The sequence below is a fragment of the Mchenga conophoros genome, linkage group LG23 (assembly GCF_057382185.1).
Source record: "Mchenga conophoros isolate Kocher_MC1m ecotype Shallow Benthic linkage group LG23, M_conophoros_male_GT1.1, whole genome shotgun sequence".
Taxonomy (NCBI): Eukaryota; Metazoa; Chordata; class Actinopteri; order Cichliformes; family Cichlidae; genus Mchenga; species Mchenga conophoros.
Window position 1 is genome coordinate 15,149,380 of NC_140547.1, and position 17,437 is coordinate 15,166,816.

At 39.3% G+C, this 17,437-nt stretch overlaps 1 protein-coding gene across 4 annotated transcripts; it reads left to right on the forward strand.

Annotated features, from left to right (window-relative positions):
• The first annotated feature begins 59 nt into the window (after positions 1 to 59).
• Positions 60 to 13,093, forward strand: brdt (bromodomain, testis-specific). 4 transcript variants are annotated; one of them, XM_085265198.1, is made up of 20 exons: positions 60 to 198; positions 4,021 to 4,291; positions 4,425 to 4,562; positions 4,829 to 4,964; positions 5,158 to 5,294; positions 5,610 to 5,951; positions 6,043 to 6,171; positions 7,096 to 7,293; positions 7,382 to 7,563; positions 7,679 to 7,968; positions 8,806 to 8,916; positions 8,990 to 9,169; positions 10,443 to 10,498; positions 10,590 to 10,764; positions 11,124 to 11,194; positions 11,633 to 11,693; positions 11,788 to 11,894; positions 12,195 to 12,367; positions 12,599 to 12,815; positions 12,926 to 13,093. In XM_085265198.1, the coding sequence occupies exons 2-20, from the start codon at positions 4,100 to 4,102 to the stop codon at positions 12,986 to 12,988; spliced, it is 2,958 nt and encodes a 985-aa protein (XP_085121324.1). In that variant the 5' UTR covers positions 60 to 198; positions 4,021 to 4,099; the 3' UTR covers positions 12,989 to 13,093. The 4 variants fall into 4 exon arrangements, with proteins under 4 accessions (XP_085121324.1, XP_085121322.1, XP_085121321.1 ...); XM_085265196.1 differs by having other exon boundaries at positions 123 to 270; XM_085265195.1 differs by lacking the exon at positions 60 to 198 and adding an exon at positions 452 to 609.
• The last annotated feature ends 4,344 nt before the right edge of the window (positions 13,094 to 17,437 follow it).

Consider the following 17,437-nt stretch of genomic DNA (forward strand, 5'->3'; position numbering starts at 1 on the left):
CTTATAAATATACTTTTTAAAAAAAAACACGAAGACGATAGACAAAATCGCTTAATAAATCAAGTAGACGTAACGCAAGGGATGTTCGCTGCTGAGAATTGTTTTGTAGCTTAGTTCTGTTTAATGAAGGCAAATTTCCCGTTTCTGAGTCAGCCCGTAAACTCATCGCTCCGCCCAGATCCCGGTTTTGTGTTCCCGGTGAGCCACAGACACGTTTCCCCCCACAGTTACCACAAGTCCGCAGCCTGCTTTCGCAGGCTCACAAACCAGGCGAGTGGCATTATTATTTGCAGGAGTTGCTCAGCGGAAGCAACCGATAATGTACTGGGATGTTATCGAGTTACCATTTTGTTGGGAACGCTCAACATAAATCTGTAACTCATGGTTTAAAGAGAAAAACAGTTAGCTAAACCCTTTGCAGGAGGCTGTGTAACGGTGATTTTAATGTCATTTTTTAAAAACTATTTCAAAGAAAAACACGGGTAGGTAGGTAGAATATAGGCCAATCAAGTCTGGAGTCTTGAGCAGAGGTGTATAAATTTGAAGTGGTTGCCTTAGAAACGTCCACTACCGAAGAGTTGAACGCAGGATTCCGCGAAATCTCGTAAGGTAATGTTTGTTAGTACGACAAAGACGACGACTAAGGTAGTAGTGATGATAACCAGAGCAAACTTGTATTATGGTGGTTGGTGAATTTTTATTTCCCAATATGTTGGACTTATATAAAAGTCATCAAACTGATAGGAAGACTAATGAAACGTGACCGCTTCTAAACACTTCGGTTATTAGCGCGCTTAGCCGCGTTAAATGCTTGCCTAAAGCGACTTGCGTTGAAAAGAAGAAAATAATTTACAGACTAGCTGTTAAGGTTTTTTTTTTGTGCAAGATTCAACTGCTAAAATGTGCAGAGATGAAAAATACAAAGCGTTTAACTTTCTAGCGCTGACGACCAAACTCATCCGGGAGCATTAGCACATCATCAAGGTTGTTAGTGCATAAAATACAAAATGCTACTACTTAAATTGCTCCGTTAGTACGCGGCAACTGTGGTTATTTTATTTGGTATAGTACACCGACTGTTGGTAAGGTTAGCAGGCAGGCGGACTAACCGGTGGGCGTGACTGAAGCTGGTTTTTTAAATGTGCCTGCCATTTATTGGTTTGACAGAGAGGGCGAGAGACGCACTCCTGTGCATCTCTCCAAGATCTTGGCTGCTCGTTGCTTAAAAGCAGGTGACGTGAAGCACTTTAATCTATGAAAAAAAAGTAACACAGGTTGACCAGGAATCAAACTAGGTAATTCCCAGTGATCTGTTGGCTGATAACTTGGCATCTGGTGTGTCAGAGAAAATAAAACCAGTAAAGAACAAAAGGCGTGAATGCCTTAAAAAATTTTAATCTACTGCAGATAAACGGTATCTGAAAATCATGCAATTAAATTATTTCTCAGAGATGCATCTGGATCTTCTGTTGATCCATCTACTGCCTCATCAGAAATGCTGATGGAATGTTGGGTGTTTGGTTCAAATCATCATTATTATCTACAAAGGAGGTCAGCAGAGAAATACTTAGCTTGCAAACATGAGCAAAATCCAGAATCCTGTCACCTATACATGTATAATTTGCAATCCAACATATTTCCTTCAGCACACAGTTTACAACTGTGAATCTGTACATCATCATCATTACACAGATCTTTAGTCACCACATTTACAAATTACTTTCCCAAGCACATTGAGGGGACAAATTCAGTTATGGTACATATGTTTGTAGAAGCCATTATCCTCTTTTTAATGTTGAATTCAGTGTCACACTGAATAACTTGAACAGGCCCTGAATAACTGCTGGCAGCCAGCACTAAAAGGAAACCGCAACTAAGTGATTAATAAGACCATTTCCAGTAATCCAGTGTATGTTTAACTATTTAGAATGCTCATTAATGTATGATTGAAAAGGATGGGTAACAATACCCCAACGTATCAGACCCACATAGTGTACTTAAAGGATGCAAACATACTGTTGCTTCATCTGAAGTAAAATGTGCACTGGAGCAGTTTTGGAGAGATGCTGTAGATGGCAGTATTACATGTGTCTAGCACAAATGAGCCTCTCCTAAGCTTCCATTCTTAAAGAAATATTTAAAAAAAAACAACAACAAATATTTCTTTTCTGTTTTGATTCTGCTATAAATCTAAGAAGTGTTTGTACATACTCATTTTCTGCTGAAGAGACTATAGTTGTTAGACTCATTTATTGATATTAAGGTTTTTTTAAGAGAAAAAAGATTCATCCTTTGCAGCTTTATCTTTTTTTTCATACAGAGGGTAAATTAAGTATCAAACACTTCATCAAATTTCTAAATAAAGATATATCTAAAGGTGCTATTGACATGAAATTCTCACCAGAAATTTGCAACACATCCAGTCCATACATGCAAAGAAATCCAACCATGAATGTCCATAAATTATGTGTAAAAATGAGAAATGACGCAGGGAAAAGTATTGAACGCACTTAATGAAATTTTTTTGAAAACTTAATTTGTTTGATACTTTTTACAAAAAAAGGGAGGGGCTGTTCTTCCACACAGTCGTTAAATCCTGCAGGTTTCCCTGGGCCCCTGCTTTGAACTCTGACCTTTAGTTCTTTCCATAGATTTGGATTCAGGTCGAGTGATTGGCTTGGCCGTCCAAGCAGCTTAATTTTCTTTCCTTAAACCAATTGAGTTTCCTTGGCTCTGCATTTGGTATCACTGTCTTGCTGAAATGTCCACCCTTGTTTCAGTTTCATCATCCTGGTAGATGGAAACAGATTTTAATTAAAAATGTCTTGGTAATTTTTTCCATCCAACAGACCCACACCATGATATCCCCACCTCCAGATTTCACTATTGGTGTTTTGGGCTAATAGAAAGTGCCCTTTGACCTCCAAACATGGCGTGTATTGTGGCATCCAAAGAGTTCAATTTTGGTCTCATCTGACCACACTATATTTCCCCAGTATTTCACAAGCTTGTATAAATATTGTTCAGCAAAATTTAAAAGTGCTTCAACATACAATAGAGTCTTCCATGGTAAATGCACATACAGGCCATGGCAGTTCGTTTCATTACTTACTGTTTTCTTCAGAACCATTGTACCTGCTGATTCCAGGTCTTTTCACAAGTGGTCCTTGGCTCTTGGACAGCTGGTAGTTCTTTTCACTGCTCTGTCTAAAATCTTGCCAAGAACACCTGGTTGTGGCTGGTTCATGTTTAAATGGTGTTCTTTCCACTTCCAGATTATGGCCACAACGTTGCTTACTAGAACCTTCATTCATTTAGAAATTCTTTTGTAAACGATGCCATCAGTATGTTTTGCAAAAACAAGGTTGCAAAGGTCTTAAGTGCGATCAATAGTTTTACATATCAAGGGATGTTTCTTGTGTAATGACTACTACTACTACTTCTTTTTTTTTTTTTTTTATATTATTTGGCTGTGTGATACTTTGGTAATGAAACCTCTTTTTATAGGCCTTCAGTTGGGACTGCAAATTAATATTAGCTGATAAAGAGGCAGGCTTGCTTTCTAATTACTGATAGATTTCAGCTTGGGTCATGACGTCCATACCCGTTTGCACCTCTCTTTCTTCATGTGTTCAATACTTTTCCCTGTGTCATTTCTCATTATTACACATAATTTATGGATATTTATGGTTTGACTTCTTTGCACGTGTGAAATGGATGGATTGTTACTGACATCTTGGGGGAATTTCATGAAAATGGCATCTTTCGAAATATATTTACTTAGAAAACTGGTGACATGTTCAATACTTAATTTTACCTTTATGTATTTGGCATGTCTTCAATTTTATATCAAGAATATGAATGCTATAGCAGTCACGGGGAGTATTAATGCTCAATATAAATTTTTAAGAATTTAGGGGGTCGAGAGACTAGTTTGCGACATTCTTGTAGTAAAGTAGTTTTGTTATATTATTGTTGGTTTAATCAGCAGATGCTTTCCTTTTTTCACTTGACATGTAGGAAAACGTGGTACGAGCATCGAGTTTCTGCAAAGCAATTTCCAGGTGGCTTTACCCCTGCATGCAATTTGGATATCGCAATGTCTGAAGGGAACGTCGGCCCCCCTGTGAGTGGAAATCCCCCTCCACCAGAGGTCATAAATTCCAAGAGGCCTGGACGTGTAACCAATCAGCTACAGTATCTGGAGAAGGTGGCGCTCCAAGCTTTATGGAGGCATCAATACTCATGGCCTTTTTATCAGCCAGTGGATGCAGTGGCACTGTGTCTCCCAGTAAGTAGTAAAATTGTAGTTGTAGCACTGCAGTAAGAATGCAGTCATGTGTATTTAATGTTTGAACCTAAAACTGTCTTCATGAGCCACACTTCAGAAAGGCATGTTTTCATGTTTATGTCTTTGTCTTCAGGATTATTATACAATTATTACAAATCCAATGGATCTTGGCACCATTAAGAAGCGGCTAAAGAATAGTTACTACTGGCAAGCAGTTGACTGCATAGAAGACTTCAATATTATGTTCACCAACTGCTATGCGTACAACCAGGTAAGATGATAATAGTTATGTTGCTGTATGATACCAAAATATAACCACAAAGCACATTTCATATTCCTTCACAGAAGCAAGATGTACAAAAATCAGAAGTAGTCCTACAATGAAAAAAAGCTGGACAAAAAAATAACAAAGTCACACTTTTGTTTTGTGTAACTTTTGGTGCTTAACAGTATTGGAATGCATCTCAGCAGTTTAAACTGTCACAAAAGCACATTTGCCTTTTTTTCCTATTTAATGCATCATTTGTCTTTCCACAGCCTGGGGATGATATTGTCTTTATGGCAAAAACCCTCGAAAAGCTTTTTCTGCAGAAACTTTCTAAAATGCCTCAGAAAGAGTTTGTGGTAGAAGTCACTACCAAGGACCTACAAAAAGGGAAACACTCTAATGCAGGTATGTTGCATGCTCCTAACTAGTAATGCAGGGTCATTTTGTCCTGTCTTATAATTTTTGTAAAATTTTAAATGAGAAAGAGAAACTTCAAAAATGATATTACGATGTTACCACAGGAAGATATTAAAATTGCACTGATTTTGTTCACCATATAAAATTTTGTTCATGTTTAACTTTATCACCTGTGATGCAGATGCATTAAAGCACCGATCCCTCATGTCAGAGGTTGTTCTTCAGCAGACTGTGACAGTCATTCCTCCAGATGTCCGTCAGTCGAGCCTACCCATCCAGCTCTCTGCACAAACTGACTCAACACTAAGCACTGAAATGGTTTGCGAGCAACTTTCAGAATATACATAAAATCATGCAGTGTTCTATTTAAGTAAAATGTGAGATAAACGTTTTACATAAACTTAGCTGTACTAGTAACGGTTCCTTATGCGATTGTCTAACCAAAGACCTCAAACAGTGCATGCATTTAGTATAGTAAGTGCATCATCGCATATAGATGATCATCATTAACGAATGATGTCAGAAGCTATTAATCATATTTATTACTGATTGTTTTTGTGCCTTAAAACAAACTTTTAAATGTCACTTTTGTTATTTGTGTCCCACTGCTTTTTTCCTTTTTTTAATATCTAGAGCAAAAAAGGTCTCAAGCGGAAAGCAGACCCCACCACCACCTCAGTGATCACCAGCAGTGAAGTCTCCCCTGCTGAACATTCAGCACCTTGTATGCTGATCTCCCACAGAGGCAGTGGAAGGCCCATCAAGCGTCCTAAGAAAGAATTGCCTCTCATTGAGGCCAAGAAGGTCAGACTGTCTGAGCAGCTCAGATGCTGCAATGATATCCTGAAGGAGCTGCTCTCAAAGAGGCACTCTGCATATGCATGGCCCTTTTATGTGCCAGTCGATGCGGTTGCTTTGGGTTTGCATGACTACCATGATATCATCAAGCATCCCATGGACCTGAGTACTATCAAGGTAAAATGTCTGAGCTGATTAACTGAAGCATGTAATGTGATTTTCAGTATATGGTAGATCAGTTTTCTCAACAAAAATGTTACTTCCTCAGAAAAAGATGGATCAAGGAGAGTACGGAAATGCAAAAGTGTTTGCTGCCGATGTTCGCTTGATGTTCTCCAACTGTTACAAATACAATCCACCTTCAAATGAGGTGGTACACATGGCAAGAAAACTTCAGGTACAGTTTATCAATTTATTGATTTCTTAAATCAGTAGGACAATATTTAAATGTAAGTTATGTTTTATGTTTACCTTCACATGCATTTTGCATGTCCTTAAAGCCGCATTCACATCGAATGAAATTCACTTGTCCGACATTGGTTGGTTGCTTATTGTTGGTCACTAGTTGATATGTCTTTTAATTACATGCCTTAAAGTTGTACCCGCACACCTCAGCTTGCAAAATGGCATCGGCTTCCTGTTATCCCTGGTTGCCAAATTGCTGCTGGTTGCTTCCTCCGGGGATGGGGCTCTGGGCCTAAAAAGCAAATGTGTTGTAGGTGCTAAACTTGAAATCTCCTCCTCCTCCTGAGCAGATTCCCACTTAAGTGATTTATCTGCTGTTTGCTGACTTCTGAGAACATTGCAGTTAACAAGTGTTATATGATTTGAAACCGTTTACAGTGTTGTATCATCATGAGCCACATGTACAAGACACTAAACAGAAGCACAACAACAGCATGCTTATTATATGTTAGAGTGCGTCTTAGCAGTAACTTGTTCCACACATACACCTTTTGAACCAGTTTAAATTGAACTCTAAAAACACCCCCAGATAAATAGTTTTTCACTTAGTTGCAGCTGCAAAATGTTAAAAAAAAAAAAAAACTAGTGTGGACTTTTAGGAGGAAAGTGTCTTTGCTTGTCTAACTATCCTGTGATTATGAGCACTTTTTGTACAATAGGGGTGGTTTACAATTTCTTTGTGCATGATGGAGCATTTTTGCCACTAATCATCCCCCCAAAAAACAAAACAAAAGGCCTTCAAATACAACTTGCTTTGACATGCCCCTGTAACAGTTGTATAGACTAACCTATGTCAGTGACGAATTACAGTTGGTGTAATTGCTAACAATACTGCAAAAATATTTTGTTTTAACAGGAAGTTTTTGAGGCCCGGTATCTGAAGCTTCCCCATGAAGCAGAGTCCTATCAGACATCACATCAGCAAGAAAAGGGAAAAGGAAACCGAAATGGAAGTCTGTCAACTTCAGAAAGTTCTGACAGCAAAAGCTCATCATCTGAGGAAGAATTTTCATCAGAAGGGAGAGCCATTCTGCTTGCCAATCTGGAGGATCAGGTCAGTATTGCGCACACAGTAACAAGCAAGCTTTGAGAAATAAATTACTTCAGTGCTCTATAGTTAACTTAAATGGCTCGCTTTTCAGTTGAAGGCTGTCAGTGAGCAGCTGAAGAAGTTTGTCCAGGATCCCATGATGAAATCAAGGAAGAGAGAAAAGCTGAAGAAGGAAAAGAGATCAAGGGAAAAGGATATAGCTCAACTAAAGAACAAATCCTTTAAATACAAATCTGTTGTTCAAAGTATCGCACCCAGCAGGAGCTCTTCCTTGTAAGTGAACCCCACTTAATCAATCAATATTTTTGTATTTTTTACCTAACATAAACTGTTGGGCTGTGTATGCTACTATATAAACGAAACATAAATATTTCATATGTATGTATAGGAAAGAAACCAGACCTCCTAATCTCCGTGAATCCATGAAAGATGAGGGTTCAGCCCCATTGGCACCAATTACTTACCAGGAGAAGAAACAGTTAAAACTGGACATCAACAAGCTGCCTGGTGACAAACTGGGCAAGTTGGTGAAAATCATCCACACCAGGGAGTCTTGTCTGCGAGATTCCACTCTGGAGGAGATTGAAGTTGACTTTGACATGCTCAAGTCTTCCACACTGCGAGCTCTGCAGAGGTTCGTCGCAGAGTGTCTGACTAAATCCATCAAGAATGTAACAAGTAAGTACAGCGTGACTTAATCAGAAAATACAAGTTAGTCTGCTAAACTTGAAGTGTCTTTACAGTGACAGTGCTTGCTTATCAGGTCAAGCAGTCAAAATCTGTCCAGTAATGGTAAAAGAAATATTAGGTTTAGTATATGCTTGTCTTTATACATACAGTACAAGTCAAAGGTTTGGACACAACGCAACAACTCATTTAATGGCTTTTGTTTATTTTTACTACTTTCTGCCTTTTAAATACACGCTGAAGACATCAAAAATATGAGGCAAAATGTATGGAATCATGTAGCATAAATAAACTCCGGCTTTTAAGGTGTCGTGGATAAATACAACAAAATAAAACTAGCACCGGTACAGAAGAAAATAAGATTTATTCATAACACAAGTGAAAAGACCCAGGAAGACCGAGTTAACGATAAAAACGATAACAAAATAACGCTAAAAAACAATAAAAACCCTGAAAAACATACATTTCACACCCGAGCCTCAACTCTCGCGGCCCGGTACCAAACGACTCCGGTCCGTGGCCCGGGGGTTGGAGACTGCTGCACTATATGAATATTCTCAGTAGTTACAAACCAAAATTCTGCTCCACAAATGTATCTAGCATGAATTTTTCAAAAAATGGCTGAAGAGTAGATTAAAAAAAAAAAAAAAAGTCTGTCCAGTCTGGAAAATAATGGGAATTATACTGATATTTTTCTACTTATCAACACAAACTGATAAAATTATAGTATTTACAGCAAAATAATTAAACAATAAAAACAATGTTATGTTAAATAGAAACATAATTTTTCAATTCTGTTGTTGATGACCTGTATGTCGTGCTTCTCAGAAAAAAGACCCAAGCCCACAGGAGCAATCCAGACTGCAAAACTAAAGTATGGCGGAACGTCTCAGACTGTCGGCAAAGACCAGCACTTAACTGGTAAAAAGAGGTCATCAGGTAAGAAACAGATTTGTTGCAATGGTACTTCCACGTGTGAGACAGTGTAAAAATGTCAGTCTTGTGTTAACAGCTCAAGTCGTGGCCTCTCCTGGTCTCAGCTGCTCCTCAAGTGGGAGCAGCAGCAGCAGCAGCTCATCCGACAGCAGCAGCTCATCCGACAGCAGCAGCTCATCCGACAGCAGCAGCTCATCCGACAGCAGCAGCTCGAGTAGTCTTTCTACCGCCTGTGATGCCAGGGACACTGAATCAGGTCTGGTGCTGTCTTCAGCTTCTCCATCTCTTTTTCCCCTTCTTTCTTACATGGGTGCCTTTTTTCATTAATTTGTTTTATTTATTTATTCAATTATAAAGGTCTCTTTTCTTTTTTCTTTTTTCTTTACATTTCATACACACCTTTTTGTAATCTGCTGACATGGATGAGTCCTGCATGTTTGTACCAATGACAGCTGCAGTAAAGTCTCGGTCTTTTGGGGGGTATTTTTTTTCATTGTTTTAGTAGGCACTGAAGTGTGTTGCATAATAGTGGTGCCATTAAACAGAAAAAGCATAACTCATAAAGTAAATTTATGCGAGGCTGAAAAACGGCATCTCTGATGGGCGATTGGTGCAGTCAGGCATGTGTGCTCTCTCTGATGACAGGGTCTTATTGCTTTTTTTTCTCTCTTTTTTTTTTTTTTAAGGAAAAAATAAATGAGAGCTTATGTAACAAACTATTCTTATTTTATGCTGCCAAGATATCTCAAATAGCTCTTTTTTCATGATGTTTGAACAGGAAACTTTAAGAGGCTGTAGCCTAAATTAAAGAAGTAAAAAATCTAATCATATGCTTACCAGCTACTTTTTTTTCAGGTATCCGGTCTTTAAATGATGACATGATGAATCCTGCTTCTGGGCCCAAACTACCCTGCGTTTAATAAGGCTGTTTAACCCGTTTTAATGCTTTGTATCTTGTTCTTTTAATCTCAAAAAGCCCCTAAAAACAGTCAGTGATCACTGTCAGCCTCTCTCGCTTTTTATTACCGCTATTCATTTCAAAGCTCAGTTTTTAAAACCTTACGATGTAACTACAGCCCAGCCCATGCAGCAGTATATGAATGACTAACCTCGTATTGCAGATGGATTATCTCATTTGTTCTCCTGACTGAAGTTTGGTCCATTTACAGCATCCTGCCATGCGACTGCATTTGTCCCTAACCATCGGGAACCCTCACGTTAACTTTTATCGAGTGGGAAAAAGTTAGCATTCATCCTCCAGCTTCACTGTGTTTATGTTATGCTAACGTAGCTGTGTCGCTAGCGATCACGTAGCACATCATTAAATACCAGCTAGCGAAACTTCATTAACCCTATTTGGGCAACCACCTGCTTAAAAGTCCAGGTGAAAAAATGAATAATTAATTAACACTTGGAACTATTTAGCTTTTCTTGAAGGTTGTATGAAAAGCAAATTGTTATAAATTTCACGGTGTCTTATTTTTCCAATTTATGGCACAAAATGAGTTATTATTGTCAATGTTTTTCAGTGCTGAAAAAGAGGAAGCGGAAATCTAAAGACCATTGCCAAAAGGTTAATAAAAAGGTAAAAAGATTCTCTTTTTTCTTTATTCAATAGATCAATGTAAGCTGGCGGGTTACATTGATAAGTAAGACTGTAATTTCTTGTGTCAAAGGTGAGACATGCTGCTGGTAAACAGATGTTGGGAGGAGCAGATTTGACGAAAGCATCCGTCAAGACCAGTCAGCTTCTTGCTAATGGGCAGTCTGTAAAGAAAGCAAACAGGGAAGGACATCCAGCACAGCACGATGCAGCGCTAACCTTTGATGACTTCACTTTATCGCCTCCAGGTAATGTTTTTGTCTTTACAAATGCAACATTTGTCCAAAAGTAAAAAAAGATTTACCAGCCTCTTGAAAAGATCTTTCCACAAGATTCTTTATTTCTCAGGACTAACAGTTTTCCCACCATGAAAAGTACAGTAACAGTTATCTGATTTTACCACCACCCATTTACCTGGTAGGCCAGACAAAGAACTAGCGCCTCCTTACCCTCCCCCCGCTCCTGGTTTGGAATATAATACTCATGCTTGCCTTTAGTTGGTTTTACTCAATAGTAGCACGTGTGTTTAAATAAATGTGCAGAAATCTGCTTCTTGTGTCATTGTAATGAGTTGAGAATGAATTCCTGTAATTTACTGTTTGTCCAGATTTGTCTGCACTTTTATCCCCCATGGGATCTCCCGTAGAGCTACTGGACTGGGCTGCTGCAAGATTTGAGGTACGTCAAAAAAGGCACATTTCTGCACACAAAGGCAACTTTTACAAAATCTGCTTTGTAACAGCTTTTGGGGTAGATATTAGATACATGTTTTATCATATGTTAGGAAATATGTGTAGGCATGTGCTGCAACTACTATGAACAGGCCAACGTCAGTACCAGCAGCTGATTTAAAAAAATAACGTGCCTGAAATGATAATGAAGAGACCTTTATTAAGAACGTGTAGTCTAGCAGAATCTGCCATCTTTCCCAGCAGCAGTTTACTATTGCATTATGTAGGGATATGTTTTGTTTATTTGGGGGTTTTTTTCTCAGCAATTTGGAGCCTTCATAATTTGAGTGCATGAGTTAGCCACGTGGAAAAAACTGCACCCACCCATTCCATGTGTCATAGTTGAAAGCTATGGTTTTTAAACAAAATTTTGCTTTTCCTGCAGGGTCCAGTGCTGTCCCCTCTTGGAGACAGCCCTCTGCAATCCAAAGACGAAATAACACCCAGTAAGTCGCTTTAAATCACTTATTATTACATCACCATCTTTAAAAACTACCGTTTTCTTCATAATGTTAGGAAATGTTAACTTTATTATTGCAGATTTCAGATACACTGCAGATCTTCCTGACAAGCAGTTGATTAATGTGCCTAACACTGATGCTGCGAGTAAATCTGCTGAGGGTGAAAAACCCCAAATTCCCAAAAAGGTTGGTTTAATACTCCAGAAAACTGTCATGATCATTTATCTTACTTTTATGTGCTGATATAGCTGGAAATTATATCAATGTTCAAGGATGTGCTGCTTTTTATGTGCATTATTCATTAGAAAGTGGTGCAAATACTTTCAAATGTGGTGTTTCCACCACCAGAAGGCATTAAATTATTACAACTTAACTTTTTTTTGTGTTTTTTCCCTCTAGTGGCCAAAACCTAGCTGGTTGATGCCAACAAATGCACACCAATGTTTGAAGTGAATGTATCTAAACATTGTGATTTTCCTTGCTTAGGATATTGTGGTGAAAAACACCGAGCCTTGGGTGAGATTGGGAAGACCGAGAGAGAGGGTGATGCTACCTCCAAACAATTCCTCAAAAGGGACCTTCCAGATGTTTCGTGAAAAACTACTGAAAAAGAAATTGTTGGATGAAAGCAAAAAGATCGAGGCTCCTGAAAAGACCAGGTGTTCACACAGTTAATAGTTAAAGCATTCGATGTGAATTTAAATTAATAGGTAGATTTAATTAAGTTGTCAGGCATACAGTTGTTGCCTTTTGGCCAAAGTTTTAAAGATGCCAAAACTACTGAGTGCCTGTATTAGTTGCTATAAGCCAAGATATATATTTTTTTCTCTGAAAACATAATAATTGATTTAAAGAGAGCAAAGTCAGTAACTTGGGTATTCTCCTTCTAGTCTACAAGTCCCATGTAAATCAGAACAAAACCCACAGCCTGTTAAGGAAGTTTCGGGTTTGCCTGGAAGTATTTGCACAGAAGGTCCCTTGGATGCTCCCAAACATGTTGAACAGCAAAGGTCTAAAAAAAGGCGACCTCTAATCACACAGTCGTCTTTAGATAAAGAAAGAGAGCGGGCCCGCCAAAGAGCGCAGGAACGTCGCAAGCGAGAAGCAGTGAGTACCTTCTGTATCTGTTTCAGTGATCCATTTGTATCATTTCATTTGATTTTGGTAAAAAATATCATGTTAAACTGTATTGCTGTTTGTTTTTCTCTTTTATATAGATGACTGGTATCGACCTAACATTGCAACGGGATGTCATGACTAGATTTGAGCTTGACCTTTAAACTGGGCGGAGATTTATCTGAAACGTGTTTGATGTCTTGATAGTTTTTTTTCCCTTTGATGCCCTGTACATGTCATTAAACCTAATAAAATAAATGCTTCATTTGTGGGGGTGGTAGTAATTTGAGCCCTTTTCAAACATCATTTCATCATACTGTTAAGAGTTAATTTTGTTAATGTTCACGCAGAGAGTTTGATCGGACATGTCAGCGATGGAGGAAACCACAGTATACACACAATGTTTCCACTTTTGCAACAAGCATATTTTAATATGCTCGTCTTTATTTAGTGGAGTAGTTGGAAAAAAATTTTTTAGTTTTCTCTGCACGGTATGTCCTTCTGTTTGTTTTATAGTGCTGCTGAGAGGATTAAAAGAGAAACATTTTAATCTTAATGCACTTTTGAAACTAAACTGTTGAGATACAAATGCTATTATGTACATGTTATTGCATCCCAAAGATGTGGGAAAGACCTGGCGAGATTGATGTTGTAAGCATTACGGAAACCTGACCAGGTGCTCTTTGGCACAACTTGACAAAATGTTGAGGCGCCATCAGGTGAATGTAAAGTCGTGCACATCTTAAAGGGGCTTTAAGTGCAAATGGATTTAGTCCTTACTTAGCATTTGATAAATGCCTGCACTAGTGCCCTCTGGATTTTCGCCTGACTAGGGTTAAAGTGCCTTCATAAAAGAGTTATGTTTTTTTCTACTGTTCAGAGGTAAGATATGCACAGTAAGCTAGTTCATATCCCATGTACTGCAGTTTCAATGCCACCTTGTTGCATTGTCTACTTAAACATGCAGCGGTTGTTCTGGTATTATATGTTAATGTCCTGTAAGTGTTTACCATGGTTTTGTTAATACTGACTTAAATATACTTGAAATGTAAACAGAACACTGTAGCATGTTTACACACTGACTTTTTTCTTCTTTCTTAAATATTCTTGGATTTTTTTATTTATTTTTTTTTTTTTTTAAACTGAGCCAGGAAAAAATATTATAGTACCAAAGTTTTCTTTGTGCAATTGACTTCTCAGTTCCTTGAGTACTTGAAATGCCAAATATTGTGTTAGCTGTACATGCAAGGCACTTTGTTATTCATGCAGTTTTTTCTTACTCAATAAACCTTTTTCACTAAACAGTCTGGATCACTTTATCAAAATATCAGGTTACTGCACAGATGCAGTTTACTCATAATGCAGATGATCCCCCATAAATCCATACAAGAGCTAATCATATGGTTACCAGCATGCACCACAACCACTGGTAAGTTTTCTTTCATTTAGTTATGGTTGCTGTGCTGCATGTCATGTCAGAGTGCAAAATAAAACCCAACTGCTGGCAGGGCAAATTAGCTAAAGGTATATTATTTAAACAATTTAATCTCCACACACAATCTTCTACACTAATTATTTATTAACTTGATGAAATATGAAGGAGCTTGACGTGTGTGTGTGTGTCAAGTTCACATTATTTATGCTGTCACGGATAAAGCTACACACGAAATTATTAAACTTGAACTTTTATATTGTGCTTGATATTTAGCCAAGCACAGAATATATACTTGTTAATGTTTTCATGAATACAGAAACATATCTAAGAACTGTTTCCATTCTTTGTTAAAATCAACCACATGTTCTTTGGAGTTACTATTCATAACTGCATTGGTAATAGTGCAGTCATGAATATTGATAATCCATTAATTAGTGATGAGTTTTTGATAAATCAATTGGATTTAATTATAGATGAGGTTATTCTCTTAAATGCATTAAAATTAGAATCTAAATGTCTGAATGTTTTAGTAAATTTCTACAATATAAATGTGATGTAGCTGTAAATATGTTGTAGTATTCCCATAAGTTATCCTAATAACAAACCGTGGGTAACACAGGAAGTCAAAGCTGTCCTCAACATGAAGAAGAAGGCTTTCAGGAGCAAAGTGAAGGAGGAGATGAAGGCAGCACAGCGGGAGGTGAAACGCTGCCTGAGGGAAGCAAAGGACACCTACAGGAGGAAGGTGGAGCAGAAGTTGGAGAGGAACAATATGAGGGAGGTCTGGAATGGTGTGAAAACCATCACAGGCCACAACACCAAGAAAAGCACAGTGGGGGGGACTGTGGAGAAGGCAAACGAACTTAACAACTTCTTCAACAGGTTTGACCAGCCCACAACCCCCCCACCCTCACCTTCACTACAGAGTCCAATCCCCACTCTCCTACCTCCCTCGCTTCCCCCCCTTCCTGACACCATGACACCCCCCTCCTCCAATCCCTCTCTCAGCAGCAAGACATCTCCCCCCCTCCCCTCCTCCCAAACATCTCCCAGTGTCACAGTGGATCCGGTCAGGAGACAACTGAGGAAGCTTCGCCCCAGAAAGGCAGCAGGCCCAGACAAGGTGTGTCCTAGGATGCTAAAGGCGTGTGCTGCTGAACTTGGGGAGCCGCTACAACGAGTCTTCAACCTCAGTCTGCGACTGGGGAGAGTGCCCGCCCTATGGAAGACATCCTGCATCGTCCCGGTCCCCAAAAAGAACCGGCCCAATGAGCTGAATGACTTCCGACCGGTGGCACTGACGTCACATCTTATGAAGACTCTAGAGCGGCTCTTCCTCAACCTCCTCCGACCACAGGTACAACATGCCCAGGACCCACTACAGTTTGCATACAAGGCGGGTGTCGGAGTGGAGGATGCCATCCTGTACCTCCTACACAGAGCCCACTCACACCTGGATGGGGGAAAAGGCACGGTCAGGATACTGTTTCTTGACTTTTCCAGTGCCTTTAATACCATCCGGCCCTGTATGCTTCAAGAAAAACTGAACAGGATGGAGGTGGACCCCTGCCTGGTGGCTTGGATCTCCGACTACCTCACCGACAGACCACAGTACGTCAGGCTGAAGGACATCACGTCTGACACAGTGGTCAGCAGCACAGGAGCACCACAGGGAACTGTGCTGTCCCCTCTTCTCTTCACCCTGTACACCTCTGACTTCGGCTACAACTCTGAATTATGCCACATTCAGAAGTTTGCAGATGACACGGCCATCATGGGGTGTATCTGGGATGATCAGGAAGAGGAGTACAGAAGTCTGGTGAGGAACTTTGTCGCATGGAGTCACACAAACCACCTGCAACTCAACACCTCAAAGACTAAGGAACTGGTTGTGGACTTCGGGAGGTCTAGAGCAGGTCCACTGCCGGTTCAGATAGAGGGGGAGGAGGTGGAGGTGGTCAACAAGTACAAGTACCTCGGGCTGTGGGTGGACAATAAACTGGACTGGTCATGCAACACAGAGCACCTGTATAAAAAAGCCCAAAGCCGACTGTACTTCCTCAGGAGGCTGAGGTCTTTTAACATCTGCAGGAAGCTCCTGAGGATGTTTTACCAGTCAGTGGTTGCTGGAGTACTTTTCTATGCTGTGGTGTGCTGGGGGAGCAGCATAGCAAAGAAGGACTCATCCAGGCTGGAGAAACTGATCAGGAGGGCTAGCTCTGTGGTCGGCATGAAGCTGGACACTCTGGTGACAGTGGCAGAGAAAAGGACATTAAAGAAACTGATGGACATTATGGACAATGCCAGGCATCCTCTGCACACGGCCATTAACAACCAGAAGAGTCTGTTCAGTGACAGGTTGCTTCTCCCCAAGACAAGAACTAACAGACTTAAAAACTCCTTTGTCCCACACGCCATCAGACTGTTTAACTCCTCTCTGGAGGGGAGAGGGAGGGGAAACAGGAGGACAAAGGAGGGAACAACTAAGCTGTAGTGCCTCTTCACCTCACTGTGCAATACCTTTTGTGCAATACTTTTGTAAATAGTCAACGGTGCAATAGACTCAATACTTGAAATGTGCAATTCACTTGTATTTTTATTTTTATTCCTATTTATTATATTTATCCCCTTCGTATATTTTATTTATATTGTCTCTGTATTTATATATATGTGTGTGTGTATAACTCTGTAACTTCTGTCGGTGCTGTGCTTTTTTGGAAATCGAATTTCCCAGAGGAACCCACCCGAGGGATTAATAAAGTTCTATCTTATCTAATCTAATCTAATCTAATCTAATCTAATCTAATCTAAGTAAAATAGAGGGGTAAATGTAAAAAATAAATAAATGACTAAAAAGGGGTAGAAATCAGTATTTGTGCTTCAGGCATATATGAACATATCTATTCAGTATAGGTTTACTATTGCATTATGTATTTTTTTTCTGTGCAGAGCTTGATTAAAGTCTTGGATTTAAAAAAGAAACATCATGTAGGGTAGATTTAAAACAGGAACAAAACTGTTTATGAAATGCTGGTGCCATCCTTGCTTTTTAAAGAATGTGTTCTGTTAAAATGTGTTTTTCTCACAGCGTCTCTGGGTCGGATTTACAATGAAGCATCCAAACTAACAAAATGTTTAAGAGTTAGTAGACCAATCAAAATGTGGGAGACTAGATATA